The sequence below is a fragment of the Plectrocnemia conspersa genome, unplaced genomic scaffold (genome assembly GCF_051122295.1).
Source record: "Plectrocnemia conspersa isolate PC_06_02 unplaced genomic scaffold, ASM5112229v1 ptg000002l, whole genome shotgun sequence".
In the NCBI taxonomy this organism is placed as follows: domain Eukaryota; kingdom Metazoa; phylum Arthropoda; class Insecta; order Trichoptera; family Polycentropodidae; genus Plectrocnemia; species Plectrocnemia conspersa.
The window spans coordinates 21,139,578-21,166,588 of NW_028277166.1; the positions used below are offsets into that span (position 1 = coordinate 21,139,578).

At 31.5% G+C, this 27,011-nt stretch overlaps 1 protein-coding gene across 2 annotated transcripts in view; it reads right to left on the reverse strand.

Annotated features, from left to right (window-relative positions):
• Positions 1–22,671, reverse strand: part of neur (E3 ubiquitin-protein ligase neur) — a 30,066-nt gene extending 7,395 nt beyond the window's left edge. Inside the window, exons 1-2 of one of the 2 annotated variants that reach the window (XM_088205142.1) lie at positions 22,543–22,671; positions 21,951–22,300 (exon numbers count right to left, since the gene is read on the reverse strand). In XM_088205142.1, coding sequence (XP_088061268.1) covers positions 21,951–21,978 — 28 coding nt within the window. In that variant the 5' untranslated portion in view covers positions 21,979–22,300; positions 22,543–22,671. Of the gene's footprint in view, positions 1–2,873; positions 3,429–21,950; positions 22,301–22,542 lie in introns of those variants that run through there. The other variant, XM_088205141.1, reaches the window with a different exon arrangement.
• Positions 22,672–27,011: the final 4,340 nt, after the last annotated feature.

Here is a 27,011-nt window from a genome sequence, read left to right on the forward strand (position 1 = left end):
ATAAGTACGGTTTCTTATTAGATAAAATAAATCCAACACCTAAAGATATTGAAATGGAATAGTATAGACATTATGATATGATATTTTAATGAATATGTATGTATAAATATTATTTTTATGTTTCTCATTTTATTTTGTAAAAAAAGTTAAGATTATAATGTATGTAGACATTTTACACATAAAAAAAATTTTATAATGCTTTTATTTTCATTTTAACCTAATGTATACATACAAGAAGACGGCATTTAGTTCTTTTAAGTATCGTTCGGATGATTGGGGGAATGTATTAATATTTAATACATATCGGATGAGTATTCCTCTACTTACGCGATTTTCGACTTACGCGAATTTTTCTGGAACGAATTAACCGCGTAAGTCGAGAACTTACTGTATATTGTTTTTTATTTTTTTATTATCTATGAGCAGCGCCAGATATATTCAAGAATCAGTGGTATAAGTTGACGACTAATACCTGAAAGAACTAAGTTCAAATCTCATATTATATACGGTGATTTTAAATTTCTATCATGTCTGAGAGCTCAGATTTAGTATTTCTAACATAATTATAATTTCGGTGATCAACGCTGATTAAGTTTTTCTAATTTCAGGGACAAATACTAAAATAAAATAGTGATATGTATTATTTATAAGCCGTAATTAATAAAATATTTCACTAATTTACACTCAATTGTATGTGTTGATTGTTGAGTGTTTCTTCTAAATAATTATTTCTCGAAAAAAAAATGCAAAATGATGATTTCTCATTTCTAAACAAATCTAATAAAATATTATTTGTTAAAGAATAAATTTAAGCAAATATTTTCAAATGGTTTATAACCGCCGAAGTTTTGAAAACATATAGTAGTTAAAATCTGCTAAATTCACAGCTGCATTCAGAGTAGGTAGTGAGAAAAGAAACAGGGATTTCTAATTAACACTCTGAAAACATTGTTTGAAAATAAACGTTTTATGACCGATTATAGGAATCACGAAAAGCAAACATTTCGTTTGACTTCCTAAAAAAAAAACGCCAACAAAACATTAAAAATGCAGAAATCAATGAATTAAGAATATTGTTTTTGTCTTTAGTAAGGATTCATTCGCCGGCTAAATGCAACAAGAGGTTATGGAAGCATGTAAATATTATAAAGGTGATCTTTATTTATTTTTTTAAATATACAAACATTTAAGGATATCTTTGGATATTTTTTTTAATCTAACATATGTATTTCATTTTATATGAAAAATAATTAAATTAAATGGCCGCCTCTGGACCTTTTGCAACAGCCGATCCTTCCGATGTAATTTTCGTACATTTCGGGTGGTATCTCGGTTATAACGTAGCGGATGTTGGTTTTTAGGTACTTTAATGTTTCGGGTTTGTCGACGTAGACACGACTCTTAGCACAAAAAAAATCCTACGGCATTAAATTAAATACCCGATGTGTGGAAAGTTGCGCCGTCTTGCTGGAACTGCATGTCTTCCACGTTAATATCTTCAATTTCGTGCCAAAAATAAACGGTTATCATGCGCCTATAGCGCTCACCGATGACTTTTACAGTTCAACCTTAATCGTTTACAAAAAAAGTAAGGCTCAATGACGCCACCTAACCACAATGCACACTAGTCCTTTTTTGGGCATGTAATGGTCTCTCGTGAATCACATGAGGATTTTCCTTGCCTCATATGCGGCAATTTTGTCCAATAATATAACAGAGAGGTGGAAATGTGTCTCATCAAAGAATATTTTTTTGAAAAATTAGCATCTAGTTTATGCTGCTATCTATGTTAATTCTTCGCTGTTATCTGAATTTTATACGAGTGTAGGTGCAAAATGCACCAAAGGGAATCATAAGAAAAGCCAAAAAGTCTTCGGTCACACTTTCACTTATAGCAGCAATATTCTCGTTGCGAATTGTTCGCTTAGTAGAACGATTAAATTGACCATAGTTTTCCCGTAAATTTCGATACACAGTTCTGTAGAACAATTGAACAATTTTAACGCGTTGAGTAAGTTAAGTCAAACTAACATTTGACACTTTGAGCACGCGTGATTATTGACAATTGTCTGATTTACAGTGCTATCAATATATGAAATTTGAATTGGATAATCCTGTATGAATCATACGATAAACATATTTTTTTAAATACTATGTAAATGTCATGTGATTTAAACACGCATTAAACGTTTTAGTCAGAATTTCAATAATATCTTATATAAAAATTTGTAACGATTATTTACTCGCATGTTTTAATAAATATTTTAGTCATCAACTATAAATATTGACTCTATTTATGTATTACGTAATAATGAATAATATAATATGTCCATTAATACTACTTTTATATACTATTCATTGAGTATGATGGAGTTAGCAATAAAATAAATGACTCAAAATAAAAAAATAGTTTATCTATAATTTTTACTGCGATTAAATATGCAATTATAATATTTTCATCTATAAAACATAACAACTAATTAAGATATAATATTAAAAAGTAAAACGAGCGGGCTCTGTCGCAATTGGTTTGGTCTAAGAACGCGATGGCTCAGTCCGATATAGAAGGCAATAGGAAATTAGAGTACCCAAATTAATAAGCGTCATTTGCGTTTATCATAAAACACATTGATCGGCATAAGTTTGTTAGTTTTTTTACGATGCATGTGGCGATATTTTTTTCTTCAAAAATCATTAAATAGTGCAAGCATTTTCGCAGCGATATCTACGACTACAATACCCTTATGTCGTATTATAATCAAAACACATTGAAACCGCCCCTATCCGAAAAGGGGAGAAAGAGAACCAGATGCAAACGGCAGCTGCCGTACGCACAGAATAGACAGGTGATGATCATTTCAGGCGATAATTACCGAGGCCTATTTTCTTCTTGATCTTCTTCAACACCTTCAGGTTGATCTTGGACGACTTGTGCGGTCGCTCGAGGGGTTCGGCGACGGCCGCAGCCCTGGGGCACCCGGCGCATCTGCAAGCGCCCGGAACACCCCTGGCGTTCTGCCTCGCGGCGGGGCTGATGCAGCTGGACATCCCCATGAGATCACTTGGCAACCACTGGCTTCAGCAACAACACATTCGACGGTTCGACGACTTTCGAAGCCCCCTCAGGAAGTGGGCAGTCACGCTCCGGGAGTTTTTCGGACGTACGACAGCGGAACGAGCGCCACGATTATTATTATTATTATTAGCAGTATTGTTTTAAACAAAAATATATTAATTTTATTTATATCGATTTAATTAGATTAATATTTATAATTGAGTTAATAAATATTAACGCGTGTATTTATCTTTCGAACGGCCTACGGACAGCCGTTCCGCGAAACGCTCCCTCGCGGTGCGAGTGGCGCAACCCAACTGAACAACAGAGGCGAACGAGCGGAACGCCACAGGTTCTCAAACCGCAGCGAAACAAAGAAAGGGGAAAACGGCCCCTTGCTCGATCGAGACGGTCGCGGTGCGCGCATGCGTCTTGCTTCGTTAATCGGACAATTTGCTATCTTCACTGTAATGATGTTGTCATGGACGCACAAAGAGACGTCATCTGGGAAGTGCAGATATTAGCCCCTCCCTCGAATTTGCCAGAAAAATGCATATCATTTAATGAATTTGACCCCCCCCCCGAAAAAATCTGATATTTTAAACCAGATATTCTAGGGTTATCATTAATTGAAAGTCTAAAATCTATGCCGAAAATATTTTTTTAAATATGTAATTTCAGTGAAATCATATCGGAATACATTTTCAACGGTAGATATATATTTACCAGTGAAAGTATAATTTATCTGACAGTTACTAGTAAAATTATATGATTTCAATTTTTCAATATGTAGTAATATATACATTTACATACTGCATTATTTATTTACATGCGATTAGGGTTCTTAATTATTCGTAGTTTCAAGTATTCGAATATTTTTTTTCATCAGTTTTTACCAAAGTTATTGTATTTAAAAATCAATTATTTGCATGTAAAATATTATTTAATTAAAAAATAACTATTTTAATAATTTAATATTTACTTTCATAATCGTTAAAATTTTTGGGTTTTATAAAATATGCAATGCTGTGCGAATTACTGATCAGTGATGGCGTCGAAAGGAAAATGCTTAATTTATTATTACATACTTTTTAATCAGGGACGACATTTCAGCTTTTTCAAATAACCAGAATTAAGATCAGCTGCGATTGAATTAATTCAGCAGAATTGGTGGATAAAAATATGCAATTTTATCGAATTTATTGTATATACAATAGGTAATAATGTTTGGAATGAATTTATATACATCACGATCGGATCCGAAAATTTGCGACGCACGCCTGTTTTTGAAATAAGTGTTGTATTGATAATAAATAGTGGGAGTTTCCAACATTTTGTCCCGATCAACGAAAGAATTCTGCGAATTTTGGTCATAGTAGAAACAAATGTTTTTCGAAGGCACAAAGCATTTTTTGCATCTTAAAATAAAATAAAGGCGCATAAAAGCTTTGGATTTTAGAGCGGTACTAGTCACTCAGATATAATGAAAAAAAAAAGAATCTACAATATATAATAATCTACAAATTAGAATATTAATTTCACTTCAATTTTTTAGTTAAATATGTATATAAATAAACAAAATAAGTAAGAAAGTGATATTTTACCAGGGCTGTGGAGTCGGAGTCGGAGTTGGAGTCGTAGTGTTTTGGTCGGAGTTGGAGTCGGAGTCGGAGTCGTGAAAAATGAGCGACTACGAGCATTTTTTAAATTATGAAATTTATGAATTTTTAATTGCGTAATAATGAATGTGTATAGTGTATGAATATTAAACGCGTAGAAAAACACCAAAAATACCTGATAAAATTAAACTTTTTTGAGTCGGAGTCGGAGTGGAGTCGTGTTGTTGGTAAATATCGGAATCGGAGTCGGAGTCGTGTTTTTTTTAACGACTCCACAGCCCTGTATTTTACACTTTCCTCAACAAATTTAATTAAAAAAGTAAAAATGAATTGCACTTGTAATTTCACATGGTCACCCTATTATATTTTCTCACCAATACTGTGACGATGAGCGTTCACATCTTGGACGGACTATACATAGATTTTTTGGACGGACTATAATATTGTATGGAGGTGCGAAGTTGTATAATAATATTCCTGGGATAATCCAAAAAAATAAAAATGTAGTAGATTTCTTCAAAGGATTAAAAAAAACACATTCGTGCATTAAGAAATAAATATAAAGCTTGGGGAAGCTTGAAAATTTTGTAGAAAAAGTAAAATGTATAAATCCAATTAATCTAGAATAAAATCAGAAATCGGTTCCATTGAAGAATATTTATATTTTCAGATTAAGAATATAGCTATAATAGTTATAAGGCATTGGATTATTTAGATAAGATATTATAATGTGCTACATTAGAAGGATCAACTAAAAAGTCCGTCAGACTCTTACGTTGTTATTGTGTCACTTAAGTAATCAACAAAACTAAAAGATGAAGATAAAGAGTTGATGAGAGTTATACAATTTACAATACTATTAAAATATTACCAAATTTTCGAAGCAGTCGTGTAATTTTGGAATTGCACTGTGTGTTTCAATAACTATCGCGAATGTTACAGAAAAAAGGAATTTATTATCTGTTTTATTTATACGTCTTATAGATAGTTATTTACGACTTCAAAGGAGCGTTTTTTTTGCATTCTATTTCCAGCAAAATCAGTAAATCTCTCCGTGCCCGTCATAGTGTGAACGTTCAGCAAAATACTTAGTATTATTTTTTTACAAAACGTTTTTTTAAATTGTCACTTTCTTCATTTTATTAGTTATTGAATAAATCTGTTGTAAAAAACGTATTTTTTCGTCGCTATAAAATCTCGCTACGTAAATATTATTGTAAATAGTAAAAAAAAAGCCAATCGATTCTAATCTATTCAATGTGCTTTAAAATTTTTTTTAATCAAATACAATTGAGAAGCGTAGATAAGTTTACCCACTAAAAATACTAATCACATTGATTTAATTATAAAATCATATAATTTTGTTGCAATTGTTTTTAACTTTCGACTACAATTTCTTATAGTTATATTATTAATAAAATAGTATTTAATATTGTGATACTATGTAGTCAAAAAAACCAAATAATTATTTATTTAATCACTGAATATTTTTACCAATTATTAACATTAAGATGCAATCATTTCAAGTAGGATTATAACAAAATAAACTTATATTAAAATATATTTATATAAACAACCCCATTTCGAATTCTAGCAAATAAATACATGCGAATGAAAAAATCATGCAATAACATTTACTTACTTTGAATAAAATGTAAAAAAAATATTATTGTTGTATTTAGTTAAAAGTAAAATCAAATCGAAGATGTTACTAAATGTGTACATCTAATAAAATACTAACTTGCTTGAATAATAAATAGACGGCAATCGAAATAACAAGCAGTGGAGTATATCCCATTAAGTATTAGTCGATCTATTAATCAAACAGTGGCTTCTCCTTTTTTTTTAACATATTTGGAACATATATTTTTTAAATAAAATCTGTCTTGAGAAAGTACAATTTTAATAACATACACGTCCGTAGATACACAGTCACATAACGCTAATTCTATATTTTTTATATTACGCAAAGGTCGATATCGAAATCGAACGTTCATTTCTCACGAATAAAAGTTATTGCTATAAAAGTGGTTTACACAATCAACAATGCGAGCAAGATAAGTTATAAACGGTAGATATGACAAGTTTTATCGATTTTCCGAATTTACCAATTGGTGAATTTTTAAAATCGATTAAATTAATAACACTCCTTAAAAATACTAACTCAACAACTATAAATGCTTGAACTAATGTTATATTATATTATTATCAGTTGTAAATAAAAATATAAAATAACTTCGCTCCATTCGTAATATAGCGACATAAAACTAACCATAAGATAAGCTTTTATTTTTAAATCAATTCCTGTCACGTAACTTATTTATTGTCATGACGAAGTAATGCGAATTGGGAATTAAAAAATACCAGATCGTTTTAAATATACCAGATCTAAATTAACCAGCAGCCTAATAGGACTACTTACATTGAAGGTTAGTTTGTCAACTGAATAGCTCGCAGCTTCCAGTTGCTAGAAACGTAATTTTAATAAAAAAAAATCTATACAAAATTACTTCTGCAGAATTTCTATAGTAAAACAGACAAATACAAGTACATGATTTGATATTTGTATTAGAAAATAATTATTTTTATGTAATAGCCTTTCTGTTTAGCCTCAAAAATGAATACACAAACTCATATACACAAGCTAGAGTTCAACTAAGTACAATTACGTGATATTTTTTGACTGGATGGCTACCATTAATTAACGCGCTGGGCGTGGAGCAATTTTAGTCGAAATTCTATGACCTCATTGTGAAGATATTCGGCGAACGGCGGTAAAAGCTTCATTCGAGCGTTTAAAATAAACTAACATGCGTTTATACAGACTGCACAAAAAAATGTAGTAAGTGATGGCTTTCTCACATATTCTAACAAATCTAAAGACATTCTATATACTCGTAGAATAAGTTACTACATGTGATAAAAGGGTAGAATTATATTGGGTTAAGTACTTATGGACAAGGTGTCTCAAAAGTCGATTGGCATTATACATAAACGCAAGGTGTCTTTCTTTCACTTCATTCGTGCAATTAAAATGGCGATCGTCTCGGAATAAGGTCGTGGCAGAAGTTTGAGGATAATGTGCGGGAGCAGCTGTCCGCGTGGGCAACGACAACAGCCCGGACAGCTGTTGTCGGCGATGGCATTGTTATGGATGCCATGGGAAAAAGTTATGGGTACATTTTTGGAAGACTGAGATGATTTTATAATGTTTTCGTTTCATCGGACTCTGCTCCCTATAGCGTTATTATCTCGGAACTTCCAGACTGTCCAACAAAAAATTACAAATAATGTATACATAATTACTTACTAAATATATATAATTACTTACTAAGATCTACATATCTATTTTATTATTATTCTAGATACAAGCACGATGATAAATGATTTTAAATTATTTCTAGATGTTTGAGTGCAACCATTAATACTATTATAATATGGTACATTTTTCTCATAAGTTGTTATTCTCTATTATAAAACCAATAACTGGCAGCGCAGCGTGAAATTTTGATGTTTTTTTTTAATAAAACTTTAAACAAAATACCGAGACTTAATTAGCTGCGATGTTTTAATAATAAACATTTACTTTCCTTAAACTATTCTTTGTATAGAAGCGTGTTTATAATAGTTGCATTAATAGCGATTTCAAGAAGACTTTGAGGTCTAGTTTTAAGTTTAAGACGAAAAATATGAAATGATTAACAGACCAAATTAATAAAAATCGATTAGGGGATTGAAGAATTATATTTAAGTGTTAGACTATCTTCGGAGTAAAACCGATTTTTGTACTTCTGTTTTATTGTATATGAAAAAAAATCTTTGTTCGCAGTAGTATAGTAAGGCGCTGGCATATGGGTAATATTTAGGGGCGTACAAGTGAGCAAAATTTATGTTAAAATTTCAAGTTTTAATATTTTGTCATAGATATTATATATCAGGATGGACAAGAAGTCCACCGAACATATTTTAAGCGATTCGTATATGCAATAATTTAGAGAATTTATAAATAATATATTTTTTTTCGCGAAAAAATCAGCGATTCTCAACGTTTTATTGCGTTGATTTTTTCTACTTTTTTGTAATAGTATGTTTTAATAATTTATTTTAATTAAATTTCGATAATTTATTTTACATATTTTTATGTAATATTATTTTATATCAATTCAGAGATTTCGTACTATTTAATTTATTGGTAATTGAAAAAATATTATAATAAAAATGAAAGGTTTTTTATTTATTATTTCTTTAATTATATATGTAAATATATAAAAATATCTGGGGTACTGCAAAACAGTGAAAGATCGACCACCGTACATGTACGGCGATACCACTCAAACGATTAAGCAGAAATTAATCTTAAGACAAGAATCCCAGAATATTTCTACAACTACATTATTTTGAAAAGAACAATATAGAAAAAAAAATATTTAAGATAAATGAGATACAAAAATAACATATTTATTCATGCCTGGATTTGTTTTAGTAGCAACAAAAAGGTATCGTTAAGCAGTTGATAAGCAACTGTTGAATGAAGCTGTAAATCGAACTAGTTATATTGTATGGTTATGCCATTGAAAAAGTACGTCAAGTTCAATATATTGTCAAAGATCTCGTTACTGTTTCGATTATAACAGTATAGTCTACTATAAATACTGCCAGATCGTACGGTTAATAAGGAATATTGCATTATTTTGCAATCTGAAGAAAATTACTAAAATTGCAAACTCACGGATTTTGTACCGCGATACTCACATAATTACTAATTTGTGATTTTTAGCCAAAAATGACACCGTCGTGATGCAGCAGCCATCAACATTAAGAATATGCGATTTTTTTCTGTCCCACAGATAAAGAATATATTGAAAGAACTAAGTTTTGCGACCATTTTGTGGGGTGAAGACTATAGGTAAGGATAGTATATACATCTAATTGCATATACAATATAAAAAGCATATTTCTTGTTGTTGTGTGGTCTGATGCCCCTTCTGCGTACATATTCATCGCGTAGGGAAGTTTATTATTAGATGAGGTCTTCTCGGGGTCATGGTTTGCAAAAGGCGAAACGGTGATTACACCGGGGGGCAGGGTGACGCGCGTGCCAAGAGTTGGGTGCCACTGTTGATAGCACACGGTCGATTGCGATTGGTCGATGGCTCGCGCTGCACGTGCTGCTGCGACAGCTGCAACACCTGGAACACCTTCGGGCCGGCTGCTGCTTCAAGCCACTGATGATAATTATCCGCCGAACGCAAGCTGCCGCCGGCCCAACCCTTATCTGGGCTGCAATTTTGAGATAATGTGCTAAATTTCAAGATTGGTATTAAAGAATTGGGAGTTTGGAACCGTTAGTAGAAAGCAAGTGAACAATCTTCAGCTAAACTTTATCAATACTACTGACTAACACAGGAATTTCCTATAATATACACTTGGTTCTTTTTATGCGGTAGATACGTTCCACAGGAAAACGCATAAAAAAAAATCGCACAAAAAAAGACTAGGCACACGTATAAAAATAAAGGATACGTTCCATAATTTTTTAAAATCGCATAAAACTAAATCAATGAGTTACAATACCGAAAATCGCATAAAAAAGATTTATTAAATTTCAGTAAAATAATTAGTCTTACCATATTTCTTTTAAAATGTTTATTCATATTTTTATAAAAACGTTAACAATCATAGAAAAGTTTATTAAATTTCAGAAAAATATAATCTTAGCATATTCCTTCTAAATTTATATTTAAAAATTTCTAAAGTTATTTACCTGCAAATTATATTTTAAGTGCATTGAATTCGTCGGGACAATCTTTTGCTTTAACCCTTTGAACGCGGAAATCGACTAAAGTCACCCAATTGATTTTTTAATCTCTTTACGCAAAAATCAGTAAAAAAAAATGCTTTTCAAGAAAAAACTTTTTTTTGTGAATAAACATAAAATATCGTTTTAAATTAATAAAAATTCAAAAATCAGAACTTTAAACACAGTATCGAGGTAAAATTTGCATTAAAAAAAAACAATTAAATATTATTTTTGATTAACGCGTCTAAAGAGTTAACTACAGGTTACTATAATTTACTTTTAAGAGTTGACTTTCATTAAAATTCGTTGACAATAATATAACTCACTGTTTGATTAATTATGTAAACATGCAAAATAAAATTCTATAGAAAAGTTGGTAATGAATAGGAATTCCTAATTTATGGATATCCTTTCCAGTACAATGCAAATTAGCGTGACTGTATATTCACGGAAGGACTTTAGAAATACATATATGACTTCTGCAGTTAGCTTTTATGGAGTTTTTACCTGTAGCATACAAAAAGTATTGGATTCTTTTTTTTTATGTCAACAGGTACAATGATATGGACATAAAATTATAATTTATAGGTAAAACTTGAATTTTGCCAATCATAAAACAGAATTAGATTAACATAAAAATCTGTCTCTAATTTTCGAGATTTTTTTTTTCAATATAGTCTCGCAAAAGTTACTTAGGTAAAATATAAAAACCTTTTACAAAGTTAAAAATGGAGGTAGTATTATAACTTTGCTTATAATATGAAAATATCGCATCTTAAAAATCAACAAAATAATTATATTAAAAAATCAAGGAAATTTGACAACTACATTGTCACTATAAGCACAACTGAAATATTCATAAAAATAATGGACTAATGAAAATTTTGTATGTGAAAAGAACATTAGAATTTAAAATTCATCGATACGTAAACATATATTAACAAAAGAGGACAATTTAAATGAGCAATATATGTAAAATAATTGTTCCATAAAATGAATTGTTTGTGCATTACTGTTGGACAGATTAGGAACGAGCGAGCATTGGTCAGAACCGTGAAAACCTCATGAATAACTCTGCAACGAATTCTTTTCCGAAGATTTACCTTACATAAATGCACAAACAATTTGTTTTATGTAAAAAGTATTTATTTAAATGCACATAACTCTTAAAATAATTCCTTGTTAAATAGTATCTTAAACAAAACAGATATTAAAATCAGGTTTAAAACTATTTATGAAATATTAATTATTTTAATCGTGACTTATATCTTCAGAGCATATTGATAGATACTGTGTATTTTACAGTGTATATTATAAATTCATAAAAGCATGAGATTTTGTAACTATCACAATTTTGCCGAAATTTTAATTGTATTTTACTACAATATACATAGATTGATAATGGTTATTTTAATATTTTATATAAAAAAATGTTTCGGTGCACGAGGGTTAAGATTGTTTTTATTGCTTGCGAAATGCGCACGCGCGTTAATTATTAACCAGTGAATCGAGAAAAATGTCATCGTCTACCGAGCACGTACTTTAATTAAAAAATCCGGTGTTATGAATGTCATGAATAATATACATATCTTATAAAATTAAAAAATCTGACTTCAAACCATCGATCAAACGTCAGATTTTAATATCATTTTTGTTTTGAATTGAACAACATAACATCTGACAAATAGGACCTTGATCCTTAAGATTTTTGAGATTCCTAAAGACCTGCGAACATCTTTTGTAATAAACACAAAGCTAACTTAAATTGCATCAAGTTTTTTCCCTTAGAGACAGAAACGTAAAGGTAGATTTTTTTTGGCAAGCAGCTGTTATTTGCACGTGTGTATTTATTTCATTGTCAACATTGGGTGAGTAATATCTATGAAACTGAACTTCATATCGCAAAAATATATTTAATATAGTTCGTTTACTATAGGGATATGTATTATGCATAGATATGGGGAAACATTGTTTTTGTTCATGTAAATTAAACACGGGACATCTGCGAGCATGTCCATTTGAACACCTGGAGTTAAAAACCAGGTTTTGATATGCAAGATGTGGTATGTTTTTCGTTTAATCTTCGCCACCACCTTTCATTTAAACTTTGTGATAAAATTCTCCTACTTCTATTTTTTTCTTAATTCATATAATTTATATGAAGACAGAACCATTTAATTTTTGTGATGCGATATTTTTGTTACAACCATTGAGTGTGATGACCTCGAGATTTTGCACAATTGGAAGGACGACAGGGACCTGCATATGGTCTACGATCCTTGTAGATACAGTTAAGCACCTTTTTAGACACCGATCGGAACACCTGGAAAGGTTCTTGACGATTTAACACGCAACTGCACTATTATGTTACAGATTACACAATCGAGTTCATAGGAATAAAGCTCTCTCTCTCTCTCTATATATATATATAGATGTTTTGGAAGCACTGAAAAGTGAAACGTTGGGGCCAGTCGGTGGCTTGGGGGTGAAATTTGAAATGTCATTTAAGGAGGCGACATTTATGTACATATGATAAGTAGGTCACTTTATAGCTTAGCTATAAATTGCTTGCATATTGTTAAAAACTCAATACAATAATATCATATAACATGAATATACATATATACTACATATTAATAAACTATTAAAATACCAATATCTGTAAATATTACTTTGTACACAAAAAAATCATCTCGTCCACAAAACATTTGTAATGTTTTAAATGTTTCAATTTCTTATTTATAATGAAAATTTCCGAAAATATCCTTGTGTTTGGCAAGCTCGTTGAGAAGCTGAATGGCAGCGTTTTTAAGCGCTGATGTCCTGGCTGCAACGGACAAGAATAAGGGATGCGATCGCGACTTTATAGTGCAGCGGTCACCAATCGTATGTGGTCCTCTAAGTCATTTTAATATTCTTAAAATTTTATAATTAAAATGTTTTATTATAATCTGATTCATATTTATTTTAATTTAAAATTTTCGTCTCATTACATTGCGCGTTAATTAATGACTCTGACCATTATTTAGTATAAGCGATCAGATCTCACACTTGTTCAAAATATTTAACGGTCGTCTCGGATGCTAGTTTGCAACTTGTTCTGAAAATATATTATTGCATCCGTCATAAAAGTCCAGTAAAAATAAGCTAATTCAATTACATCACCAGATCGTCGTAACTGAGCGTGGCAGCGATACGTGGGCGAGCACTAAGTACCATTTCATATTTAGAATGTTACTTGGGATTCAATAAAGCTAAGCTGGAAAGTACTAATCCATTCATTAGTGAACCTAGTTATGTTACTGCCTAAAAACTGTAACAGGTGAAGACTCATTAATAAAAATGTGATATTTAACAAATATTAAAATGGGTATGATTTAAAGTGGAATACAGACTGAACATTGGGCATGAAAGTATTTCGTAATACGACTGAATCTGTTTAAACAATATTAAAACAACCCAGAAAAGTTGTTAACTAGACGCTAATTTCAGTTGTGTTATTCATTATTCGTAATGCCTAGATTTTAGATAAATTTTGGAATAAAATCAGTAAAATTTAAATTTAAAACGCACTGCTTCGACAACATAAAAAAATACATTTTCATGTAATTATTTTTTTAGGCATACGTTTAATTAATTTAAGGCTGAATAAGAGAGTTGAAAAGTACAATTTTCTGTAATAAAATCGTTGCATTTTTTTTTAGTATTTATCACAAAATAAAATTTTGTAAAAATGTTATTGTAGCGTTGGTTAACAAGCAATACAAGTTTGGTTAAACAAAATAATCGTGTCATAACTAGAGACTCTTAGAGCCATTATTCAACACTACATAAAACATTTTTTAACGGACTTTTATTTTTTTAGTAGTTGCATATGGCGCAGGGGTTTCATCCCATTAGTAACTGCGTTCCTTAGTCATGTTTCCGCTTCAGTACGCTGCGTGGACTGAGGCGAGGACCGACTTCCTACCTAGGCTGTTACGAAAGACACTCTTTTTTTAGAGAGATTACAGAATGATTATGTTATGGGAACTAATTATTGAATTAATAAATTAGCCTCTATATATCACTAGACATAATGTTAAATAAGAAGCTTTGGAGACGTCAAGGAATGCAAAGGAAGAAGATCTCTTACGAGATGAATCGAACAAATCAATACTACTGATTCTTCGTGTTGCGTAGTGGTCTATAAGCGAGAGCTCAGTAACAATAAAATAATAAACTAAGTAACCTTTTAAAATCCGATATTTCATTCTTAAATTATCTCTGACCTCCCGTTAGTCAAATGCGAATCAGCATTTTAGCGTTAGATGTCCGAGCATAATCAGATCTAAAGGAGCACGAGCAGCGAGCGTTTGATTGAATCAAACGAGAGGATATCACCAGGACGCGTTTATGGCAAGTAACGTGGCCAAGGACACTCGAGCACTTTCGTTCTAACGCTACGTGTGCGGAATACCTAGGAGGACCGCGCAGAGGTCCGTTCACCCTTTTACAAAACGCAAAAGCACCGAAATGTTATTTGCACGAACGTTCATCTCGTTTTCGTCGTCGTGATCAGCTGGACAAACCGACAGGCAGCGGATGCCAACAATCGGCGGCGGAAACTATAAAAGCCTTGCTGAGAAACATGAATGAAACGGAGAAGAACTACACGTGAAGACAATTAAGCGAAATTGTCTATAATCATATAATTATACGGTTTAAATAATATTATTATCTAATATGAGCAATACGATCCTGAAGCACGTTTATGAAGTTAAAATCGTATACAAGCAATACTTGCTAATCAGAATCGCAAGTGTGGAAGGAATACTCAAACTTAATAGTTATTATCTGATGCATTGACACTAATATGCTAGCGATCATTTGTAGACTATAAATTGTTTATGCGTTCAATTGACGCGGCGGTAAACTGCTAGCGATTAATTGCTGGCGGTGAATTGCGGTCGGTTAATTTTCTTAGATTCATGAATATGGTAATTTAAGAGAATGGTAACTTTGAACGCTTTTTTTGGACATATAAAAACTAGTATTTATATGAAAATTGGCAACGGGTCTGGGATCTAGCTATCCTCCTGTTCCCACAGATAGCATTTCTACCGCTAAAGTTATATATAGTATTCAAAAATATTTTTTTTATTTTTATTCAAGTTTTCAACTTATAAATATTTTAAAACTTACTTCAATGAGCTGTCTTATTTTGACAAAATTAAAACATATAATATCCGAGATAAATCAGTGGCATCATGAAAACTAGTCTACTCCTCAATGCAATGATCAATCACATATACGAACGCTTGTCTCTTATTATTTTTTATTTGTATGTAATCATAACTTTTATCAGTACATTTCAATAAATGTTGGGAATGATTTATCAACAAATCATGAAGCGATTATAGAACTGCAACATACAGATTGATAACACATTTTTACTGCAATAGCCGAGTAACAACTAAAATATTTTGTTACATAAAGAAAACATTCAAGCGCTTTATAATTGATAGAATATTTGTTTGTACTATCTTGAATGAAATTTGAAAAGAATGTTAGAACGAAACAATTTGTGTACTTGAGAAACACACTTTCTCTCTCTCAATATTCCTGAGTAAAATCCATGTTTTTTTATACGCCTTTATTTTGTTTCGAAATGCGAGATGAGACGCTTTTTCTCAACAAAAAAAAATGCTTTTATGCCTTTGAAAAACATTTGTGAATAGAATATTTATCAGCCGTATCTACTATGACAGAAATTCGCAGAATTTGTTCGTTGAACGAATAAAAATGTTGGAGAGGCCCACCATTTATTATCGTTAAATGCTTATCTCAAAAACAGGTGTGCGTCGCAAATTTTTGTGAAGTTTTTGTATTTGTTGTTTTATTTTAATCAGTGCAATAATTCGATCGCGATTAATTTATTTCTAGTTATTTAATTTATATCCCAATCCACACAAAACAAACGTCGATCATTATGTATATAAAATTTGTTCCAAACATTATTAGCTATTGTATATAATTTGATAAAATTATCTATTTAAAATGTTTCATCAATTTTGCTGAATATTGATCGCAGCTAATCTTAATTCTGGTGATTTAAAAAAGTTAAAATGAAAGCCTCCACCTGCCCTTCCTAAATTACGTCTCTGAGCTAAAACAGTGTCTGGAAATTATCGTATAGCAGAATAAGATCCGTACCCAAGATCCAAACATAGTCCTAGTCCAGAAGCGTAGAAAGGTCGAATGCGTCTCATTTTTCCGGTAGCAGCTCACACACAATCGATCGATCCGATCGAATTCGTATCAGAGCCTCCGGGCAGTGTTCGATGGTTCTGTTTCGCTGTTTTGGGTAATGCGAAGAAGCGTGAAAGGTGCGCAGTTAGACTCTCACGGGGTCACGGGGGCCGTGGGAGCGACTTGGCCGGATGGCTCGGCTCAGAGCAGAGGTAGCTGGATCGAATCCGCATCTCTCTGCGTGACCAATAATTGTACTTTCCTAGTCGCAGTAAATACGAAGTTGAGTCGATGCAGAATATTATGACGGAGTCTAAAAAACTCGGGCGCTTCCTAGACGACTCGACTCGGTAAACGGATGCCTCTTTCGCCGGTTTACATAACCGAGAGTCACGATTCGACGGCGAGAGAGGCGACGCGACAGGAATTGATATGCATTTTTAGGATCGTTTTGAAGAAATGGCCTTTTGTGCCGAGGGAGTCGAACTCGGTTCGTTAATCGCTCAACAGCTGTCATTGGCTTTCGAAGAATGGTAGACGTGGATTGTCTTCGAAGAAAATGCTTCTCATTCCAACACAAAATGCCCTCCTTGTCTTGAATGTTTTTTTCTAGTGACTGCTCTTGGTAAATTTTGAGAACGCAGCTTGGAATAACTAATAACGATTATATAATAAAACGTTTTATTGACTTGCAAATCTTGACTAGCTACAGTCGTTAGCTTCGCAACGAAATCGCTCAATGCTGTAACTAATCAAAGAGAAGATAAGCAAGTATATTCCATGATTAGCTTTGATGAATATGATTTGAATTCTCCACAAGTACATAATATAAAAACATATATTTTCTCAACATTTCATTAGGAGTTTAGGAGCTTTCTAATCCAGTGGCTGGAAAACTTCCCTATCAGTCTTGAACCCCTATGTTTAGGTAATTATTGATTAAATCAGCTCAAATCTAACTTTCCTTTATATTATTCAATTTCAGCAATAGAATCGAAATTTACAATAAATTTCAAGCTATGAATAAAAACAATAAATAACTAAATTTTTTACGCGTAGTATAAAATATTTAGATATTTTACTTAATATAAATTATATTTTTTCTTAAAGATAAAATTACTTTAGCGGCGTAGTTTAGAATGATGACAAAGGTGATCAAAATTTAGTTTCCGAATTTAAAAAAATACAGTTAAATTGCCACCTCTGGATCTTTTACAGCAGCCGATCCTTTCGATGACTTTTTTGTACATTTAGGGCGGTATCTCGGCTATAACTTTACGGATGTTGGTTTTTAGGAGCTCCAACGTTTAGGGTTTGTCGGCTTAGACACGACATTAGCGTAACCCTAAAAACTCGCATGAACTTGGCGGCCAGTTGACGTCACTTAAGTGTGAAATAATGCGATCTGGGAACTTTTCACGCAAAACATCCAACGGTGGCAAGCTATGCCGAACCACGTATCTTCCACATCAATATCTTTGATTTCGTGCCAAAAATAATCGGTAATCATGCGTCTATAGCGCTCACCATTGACTATTAGAGTCCGACCTTCATCGTTTTTAAAAAAGTAAGGCCCAATGATGCCGCCTGACCACAATGGGTAACATACAGTCACTTTTGGGCATGTAATGGTCTCTCTATCTCCAACGCTTTCAGCTTCTTCAAATTTTTTCACTACATTTTTTCGCTCAGTAGGGCGATGAAATTAACCATAACCGTCCAGTAGATTTCGATACGCAGTTCGTACAGAATTGTTATTTCTGTAGAACAATTGAACAATTTTAAATCGTTGAGCGGTGGTTAAGCGATCCATTTCTTAAATGTGTGATTATTGACAGCTGTCTGATTTACAGTCAGGGCATGCAAATATCCGGTACCCGGTTCGGTTCCGAGTATTTTTTTACATTACATTTCATGCATAAGACTTTAAAAATAAATTTTGAAATTCCAAAGTAAAATTTATTAAAAAGTAATATTGCAAAAATATTAATGCATCTAGTGTTTCATGTTTCACATATCTAGGTTACAAGCAGAATTGTACGTAATTGTTGAACCCTTGACCCATTTTTATTTTTTTTGTTTACCGCCAAATACTCGAGGATGTCAAAACGAAATGTGTTTGCTTATCGAAATAGGTTTATCTTATCGCCATAAAACTTACATTGTGAAACAATACTTTCGGACTTAAATAAGGATTCTGTGTCGCTTTTCGATACACCGGTCTCACTACCTGGTCTGAATGCAGCTGTGAATTCTGCGGAGGAAGCACCGAATATCGTTTCGAAATAGAAGAATATGCGGAGAATTTTGCATCTTGAAAAATTGTGTGAGATATATATTTCATATGGAGAAGTCAAATATTATATTCAAATTCAAATGATCGGGTAGCCGTTTAAAAGAAAAGGGTTTTAAGGAAGCCCCATTTACAGTACTACTTATAGGAAACTCAAATTGGATAACCATGTACATTGCTCAGATTTGTACGCAAGTATATTTTGGCTCATTTTTATTGTAATTTTGAAGCATGTGTGCGAGATATAGATAGATGCGCTGAATCTCGAGCTGATTCAATGAGGTTTTAGCAGTACAAAATAAACCCCGAATAAATCAGAAAAAGGCACTCATCGTTTCGGAACTTATTGCAACCAGTGAAATAAATGCATCTAGAGCAGGATTTTTAACCATTTTTGTTCCTGTTGAATATCTTATCGATTTTGAGAATTAAAAATTCCGTAGCTTGCTTTACAAGATGAAGATATGCTATTTTCACAAAACATCAAAAGAGTTTTCGTTTCAAGCTCCAATTGCAGTAAGCTTTTTGTCCTAAGATCAATGAATTCATCCTTGGTTAGGTCAGCATCTTTGATACAGTTTATATAAAATTGAAAATTGTGGCGACCGTTGGCCGACAAAAGGGAGATAACGACTATTATTGAAACTAAATTTAAAACTGCTTCTTGAGGCCTTCTTTAGATGTTCTCATATTTTATTTGAATCCATAATGGTGACTCAACGAGCTTTAACGCAAAAAAACTTTTCTCGTTTAGGTAAGATAACCCAGTTAGAATCTTTTCTGTTAGAATTTTGTAATAGTCGGCTTTCTTTTTTTTAAGAAAAAGTGAATTTTGAAAGCATACTTCTGTCTGACATAGAAACACTTCATATTATGCTACCATGATTCAGAGAACTGCTTCTGATAAACTTGATAACTCTCAAGTCTTTGTAGTCAACACATACATACATATACATATGTATGTGTTAATGCAATGGGTGGCGATGACTCGATGAGCATTTTTTCCATTGAAGTAAACAAACCAGATTTATTTATGATATTGTGAAACAACTTATCAACAAATCGCGTAAAATTACCACATTTATTATGCTATTAAATAATTACATTATATTATTTATTTTAAATTATCATACTGGACTGAACAACACAAGACAAGACAAATACAGTGGCAAAATAAGTAACTAATACTTGAAGCACCTGGGTTCAAATCCTATTTGTCCGGGTGTGTCTGAGGTTCGAATACTATACAGAGCCTAGTGTTTAACAATGTTTGAGAGATCGGAATTAGTAATTATTATTAAATTTTAATTCCGATTGATCATCAGAGATCAGACTTCTCTAGATTTTTTAATACCACAGATGAATAATTAAATTAAAATGGACCTAGGATGTGCATAAACTGTAATAGTAATTTATAATTAATAAAATATAAATCATTGATTGACAGAAATTGATTTCGGTCTGGTGTCTCGCTTACATAGCATTTGTTGATTGTGTTTACCCAGTGTTAACGCATCGCGCTAACGCCTGTCATGTTTCAATGGAAGATTTGCAATAAATAACATAAAAAAATGATAATTACTTTTATTATATCAGGGGACGCAAAATAATACTTATATAAAATAAATATTCATTTAATATATATCAATACTAAAAATCCGCGTGGAACGATCTGAAGTTAGACAAAAGTGATATAATACATATTTTATTAATGATTTTAAAGCTATCTATTTTACACTACGAAAAGTCCTCCCATTAAAGGCAAATTTCATCTAATGGAAGAGCGCAAGAAATTTCACTTCTCGGAAGTCAAGATTTCACGGCAAAAGCAACAAAGTTAGTGTAACAGTAGTTAAAGCAAATGACATCTCTGTTTTGCGAAATCAGCGGATTCTATATAAAGAAAATATATCTGTCCCATTATGGTTTCTCAATCTTTCAACTATAAAGGATTTTATTCGTGTGCTACCACCTGTTACCAGATGGTAGACGACTTGTAATAACAGTTATACAGTATACTTAGCGGAGAATGGATTTCCAATTTATTTAAAATATATGTATGTAAAATATTTGATTTAAAGAGATATATTATTTGGAATATGATTAATACTAAGGTCTATTTGATATTTAAATATCCTTCAGACATCAATTTAACTTGGCTGTTCCTTTCATCAGAGCAGGTGCTGTGACCTTAAAGTTATCTTAAACAGGTGTTTATAAGAGGGTAGATCTCTCAAGTTTGATTATTGGACTTGGGGGCCATCTGTTGTTAAATTCTCTCACTATTTTATTTATTATAATTAATTGTCAAATATATTGTATCAAAAGAACGTGTGTTTGTTGCATTTTGATAGAATAATAATTTTGTCATAATGAAGTATAAAGAATTAACTGGCGATAATTAAATATGATATCCTAAATTTGTCGCGAAAAATACTATATTTAACTAAGTATGAATTAACGTCATTCCAATTCATCTCTCCGGCTCGAACGTTACTCATCCAATTTACCACTTGATCCGTTAAATCACCAATTAAACTCATCGTTCTCGTTGTGGTGGCATATTATTTTAAACGTTTGGGAAGATAAGCTAATTACATCATCAATGTAAAATTTTACGCTTTGCTTCCTATTCATAAAATACAAAGACACATGTAGTTATTGATATGGAGATTAACGTGAGAACTGCCGGCGAATATACGAAATACGAGCTTTACTCCGACCTTGGCACTAAATTTTTCCATGAATATGTATGAAAATTACAATATGAACAATAAAGCAAATCATTGTCTAAACATTGAATGAAGACTTTGAGCTTTTGTAACGCACAAGGTGTTCGCTTAAGACAATAAGTAGTCACACAATGAGAAGTGTGAAGTGCGATAATTGATTTGAAAAGCGTGACTTAAATATTATGCTATATAATTATGATATTCAATATGATTTACTTACTTGGTATTACACTGCTGGTTTGACCCATGATGATATTGCACAATTTTTTTTATGTCTATATATTTTAAATAAATTATTTTTATTAATAAACTGAACAGTATAATAATTGAATTAATAAAATTTAAACCAAATAATAAAATTAATTATACGTTATATTTATATTTACAATTGTAATGTTATATTGCACCTTAGTGTTTAAAATAATATAAAAATAAAGTCAGAGTCAGTTAATTTTATTTTTTATAAATCATTAGGCACTTTTCGACGGATCATGATTATTGGTATATGGAAGGTATGAGTTGATTGCTATTTTATAAAAGTCTGCGTTGAAATTTTATTATATACACCATCTGTAAAAGACAAATTAAAAATCAATGTTACCGTTCATTTGCTTATATTGAACCGGACGCAATGGACAAGTGCCAATCGCTGATGTCAAATTGTTATCATTTTTCACAAATATTGAGTGCAAATGCAATGCGAAATAATGACATTTCCGCGAATTTCAGAGTAATGATTGAAGTTACGCCCTACGACTTTACCATTGCGTCAGCTGGATAATGAATGCAATTAATTGAGTTAGGCCAATTACCAGGATGTTATCCATGATTCAGTTCAGGGGTGAACAGCAATGGGCCGATAAGGGCCGGCCGGCTGACCCCACAAATGTCACGGTGATTATTCTTAACAATTTCTAGTCTTAATATCGCCGGAAGCGTCCATGACGTTTTATTTAAAAAAGTAAAATATTCTAATATACACATATTGTGTAACAACAAATGATGGTATACGTTTAAATTAACGAATTCAAATAAGATATTATCCTTAGAAATACAATTGTCTTAGTAATCAACGTTTTTATTCAATTTTAATATTCGTATTTAACTCTTGGTTTTAATGAAAAACCTACTGTCAACTATATATTAAAATTATTAATAGCCATTTTTTCGTAATTAAACAAATCTAAACATTTTTAGTCTGCAGTTTATTTTTTTGTAATTAAAATGTCAAAAAACAAACATAAATGACGACCAGCGGTGCCTCGTCCGCCATTCTCTCATATATATTAATTCAACATATATGTGTGTAATTGCCACCTGTCACCATATATACAGCAAATTACTTATACTACATTGATATGTATATTTTTCACAGTTTTTGTAAATTTAGGCGTTGAAAAATTATTAACGTTTTTTTCAACATCCAGATTTTTGGTTGCTGTCGGAACCAAGTCGTAGAAAGATTATGTTCAAGGAAGCTGGATTAAATAAAATCGATAAGAACTTCAGGGATATAAATTGGGTATGGTCGAAAACTTTAATTTTGTCAGCGCTACGCTTTTCGAGAGTCCTCGTAGGTTTTGAGGATACTGCACTAGGTTTCGGACGTTACGTTGTTTCCACGACGCTGGAATGCGGTGAGCAGCATGACTTGACAATTTCAAAAAATCATCATCGTGGCTGACAGATAAGATGTTGAAGTGATAGGTAATGCTCATCATATTCGAGACATATTTTTGGGGTGAAAAGACTATTGCTCAGTCACATGCGAACTGGTCACACGAACATTGGTCATAGGAATATTGTTCACGCTGATTATTGCCCACACGAATATTAGTCACAAATCGATCGCTCACAAGACACTTTTCAGAGTAGTAGTGAAATATGGCGGGAGGTAGAAAAACATATTTTCTATATAATAATTAAATACATTGCAATAATTTGATTTTGTTTATTTTTAAGCGATCAGCTATTATATAATTACGTTCATTGGTATATTTAATTTACCAATAAGCAGCTTACATAACGTTTTCATAATTAAAATTATCTATATGCTTTCAATTTTTGAATAAAAAATACCTAATTGCCACATTATTATTTAGCCCAAATAAAATTATTAAAAAAAAGTTTATAAATATTTATTAATATCTTTTTCAAGCAATTGATTTTTTTCGCTTTGTGTCCTATTAAGTTTAAAATTAAATAACTTAATACATATCGTATATATAAGAAAATAATAGAATTATTTAAAAAAAATAGTGTATGAATATTTGTTAATTTCTTGTTTAAATCAATTGATTTTTTTCTCTCTGTATCCTGTTAATTTTGTAATCGATTTTTGACCAATTTTCGTCGTAAGAAGTTGCCTAGTGAGCAATAATCCGCTTGACCAATTGCTATGTGAGCGATGATTACCATGATCAATAGTCATTATTGGATCTCCTTAGCTGCCAAACAATTTTATCCAAAAAAAATCTCACAATGTCATTTAGCTAGGTTAAAACAATAGTTACTTTAATTTGTAACTTATCCACTATAATATAAAATTTGAAAAAATACTGGAATTTGAAAATGTACCGAGGATTAATTGTGTAAAATTGAAATGTATTTTGATTTTTTCCCATAACATATTTTGCTTGTACTGAACCAATTTAACCAAATTGTCTATAATAAATATTTTGAGTAAAATTTTTTTCTGCAATATAATTAATAGTTAAAAAAATCACGTTTTGTTATGCAATAACAAAATATTTCATTATTTAAATTACACTATGTCAGTCATTAATCGTATTAAAGTTTTACTTGTAGATTTGTAAAATTGTACATATCACGACCAATTATCGGCTATGTCCGCAACTGTCAAATGTCATTTGACGTTAATGTTTACTCTAGTTACTGTAAATCGCTGTACTCAGGCAACCTAGCACATCTAAACATCCCAAAATGAACACAAATTTCCGAGATGACTTTTTTAGCTTGCACGGCTGAGTTTCATAATTATGATAAACCTAGCTATACATTATTCATAATAAAATAAACAAAAATGCAAAACCAAGTATCAACTAAAAATTGATTACATAAGTCCAATAATATATGGTGACCAGCGTCGTCCTTTGATGATTGTCTTTAAAATTTTTTTCGTCCTTTTGTCCTATGCGACCTTTTTTTACTTCCCGGAGCATTCCTAAATAAACAACAATTTCCGATTTGACCTTTTAGTTCTTTAATATTTACAAAATCTTACGACTATTGACCACTTCTGTGACTATTTAAATAATTTAGCATATTTTTGCGCACTTATTTAGCTTAGACATACCATTGATAGAGAAAAAATACTTGAAAACACCATATCTGCCGAAGAAGGATTAAAAGCCACATTTAAATATTTAGTAATGAAAAACCGTACCGCGATTTACCTCACTCTCCTGCCATTTCCACACATTGTACCCATGATTTGTGAAGCAATTTATGTTAACCCTTTAGATGCGAGATGCGGATAAATCCGAATCACCGTGCAGGGCTCTCAAGTGCGAGATGCGGATTTATCCCACTATAAAAATCTTAATACATGTGCATACAAAAAAATATTTCTAATATTATATTTTTTTTGTATTTTTTCAGATAAAACCAGGAAAATTGTTGCATTATTTTTCTTGTTTTATCTGGATTTTTTTTATAATTTCTTTATTCTTTATCAACTAATTTTTATTCAATGACTGTCAAAAACATTTTTTTCCTTTTCCCCTCTTTTTATCACGTTTTACTTTTTTAAATTCAATTCTGAAGGTGAATAAAGATGCAGCAGAGAATGACTATAAACATATAAAAAAATCACAATTATATCTTCAACATTTTTTTTAGTTGATAATTGACACATTTCCTGACTTTTTATGAAATTTATTAAAATTTTAATGCATTCTATGAATTAGTGACTATCTTTTTGTATTTTCTAAAGTCTGAAGAAGAATGGAAAGTTATTGCCGAGGGATTCGAAAATAAATGTTTATTCACATTTTTTGGGCGCTGTCTACGGAAAGCATAACCATATAACAATATAGAGAAGAGGATCGGATTACTATAACTATAGAGGATACAATAGCGTTGCTCTGACGGTCGTTTTCGCTAACGCTAATCTTAAATTTACAATAGCTGATATTGATGCTTTCGTGGACGAATTCCATACGATGGTGCATTAAATGTTTTGAGGTTTGGTTAACTACTACAATCAAGACAGTTAAAATTTCCTAAACCTGAAGAAAATGGACTACCTTTATAGGCAACGAAGTTTATGCTTTAAGGCGAGGTTTTTTGAAACCTATCCTTGAATCAGGATCATAACATTTTCAATTATTGTATAGGTTTAGCTAGAAAAATTGTCGCAGTGCTTTAGATATTCCAATCAAGAGATTCTGTGTTCTTCATGCATCATAACATTTGAAAAATGTTAAGGTGGTAATATTGGCGATGCGCGCTTTTTTTTTGAGAAAAGAGTACGTTAACAGAGATAGACTGCGAAAATCACGAAGGTAGTAAAAGGAATACATTTATAAGAAAAGAAGAAGTCAGATTGTTAAGCTTGGAAGAATATGTACAAAGCGATAATGGTAAAGAGGGCAATAAATCGAGAGAATTGTTTCCAAAATATTTTTAGAATAAGGAATTCATTCATTGATTGGAAAGTCTGATGGGTTCAAAGAAAAAGAAGCAACGCAAATATTTTTGCGACTGAGTATATTCAAGATTCGTCAGTAAGAAAAAAACAATATTGTCAAAATAATTAAAGATGATAATCTTTGGAGAAGTTCGAATCTCTTGATAAAAATCGAGAATTTATTATAAGAAAAAAGGATGTTGTTTCTTATAAAACTATTATAAAGTAATGTTACAATTCACAATTATAAAGAACATTTTACCACAGTTAGTGCTTTAAAATTGGCAGTGGTAACTGGATGGGATTCTATTTTATACTTTTTTGATAGCTCCCTGCATAACAAAATTTATTACATACTGAATATGCAAATGTGAATTATTTTTTTTGGTTGTCGGTTAAAAATTTGTAGAAATTAATCCATTAAGACAATTCTGCAAAGCTAAACAAAGTTTCAATATAATCATATGGTCTGGTCGTTGTGGAATATAGTACCTTTTATATTAGTAAGCTTTGGCCTCATCTGTCGAATAGTCATATAATCATTCAAAGGTTCTTTTTAAATATATTTATTTCAAACGATATTATATGAGAATAAAACGAATAAGAGCAAAAAATAATAAAAACACAAAC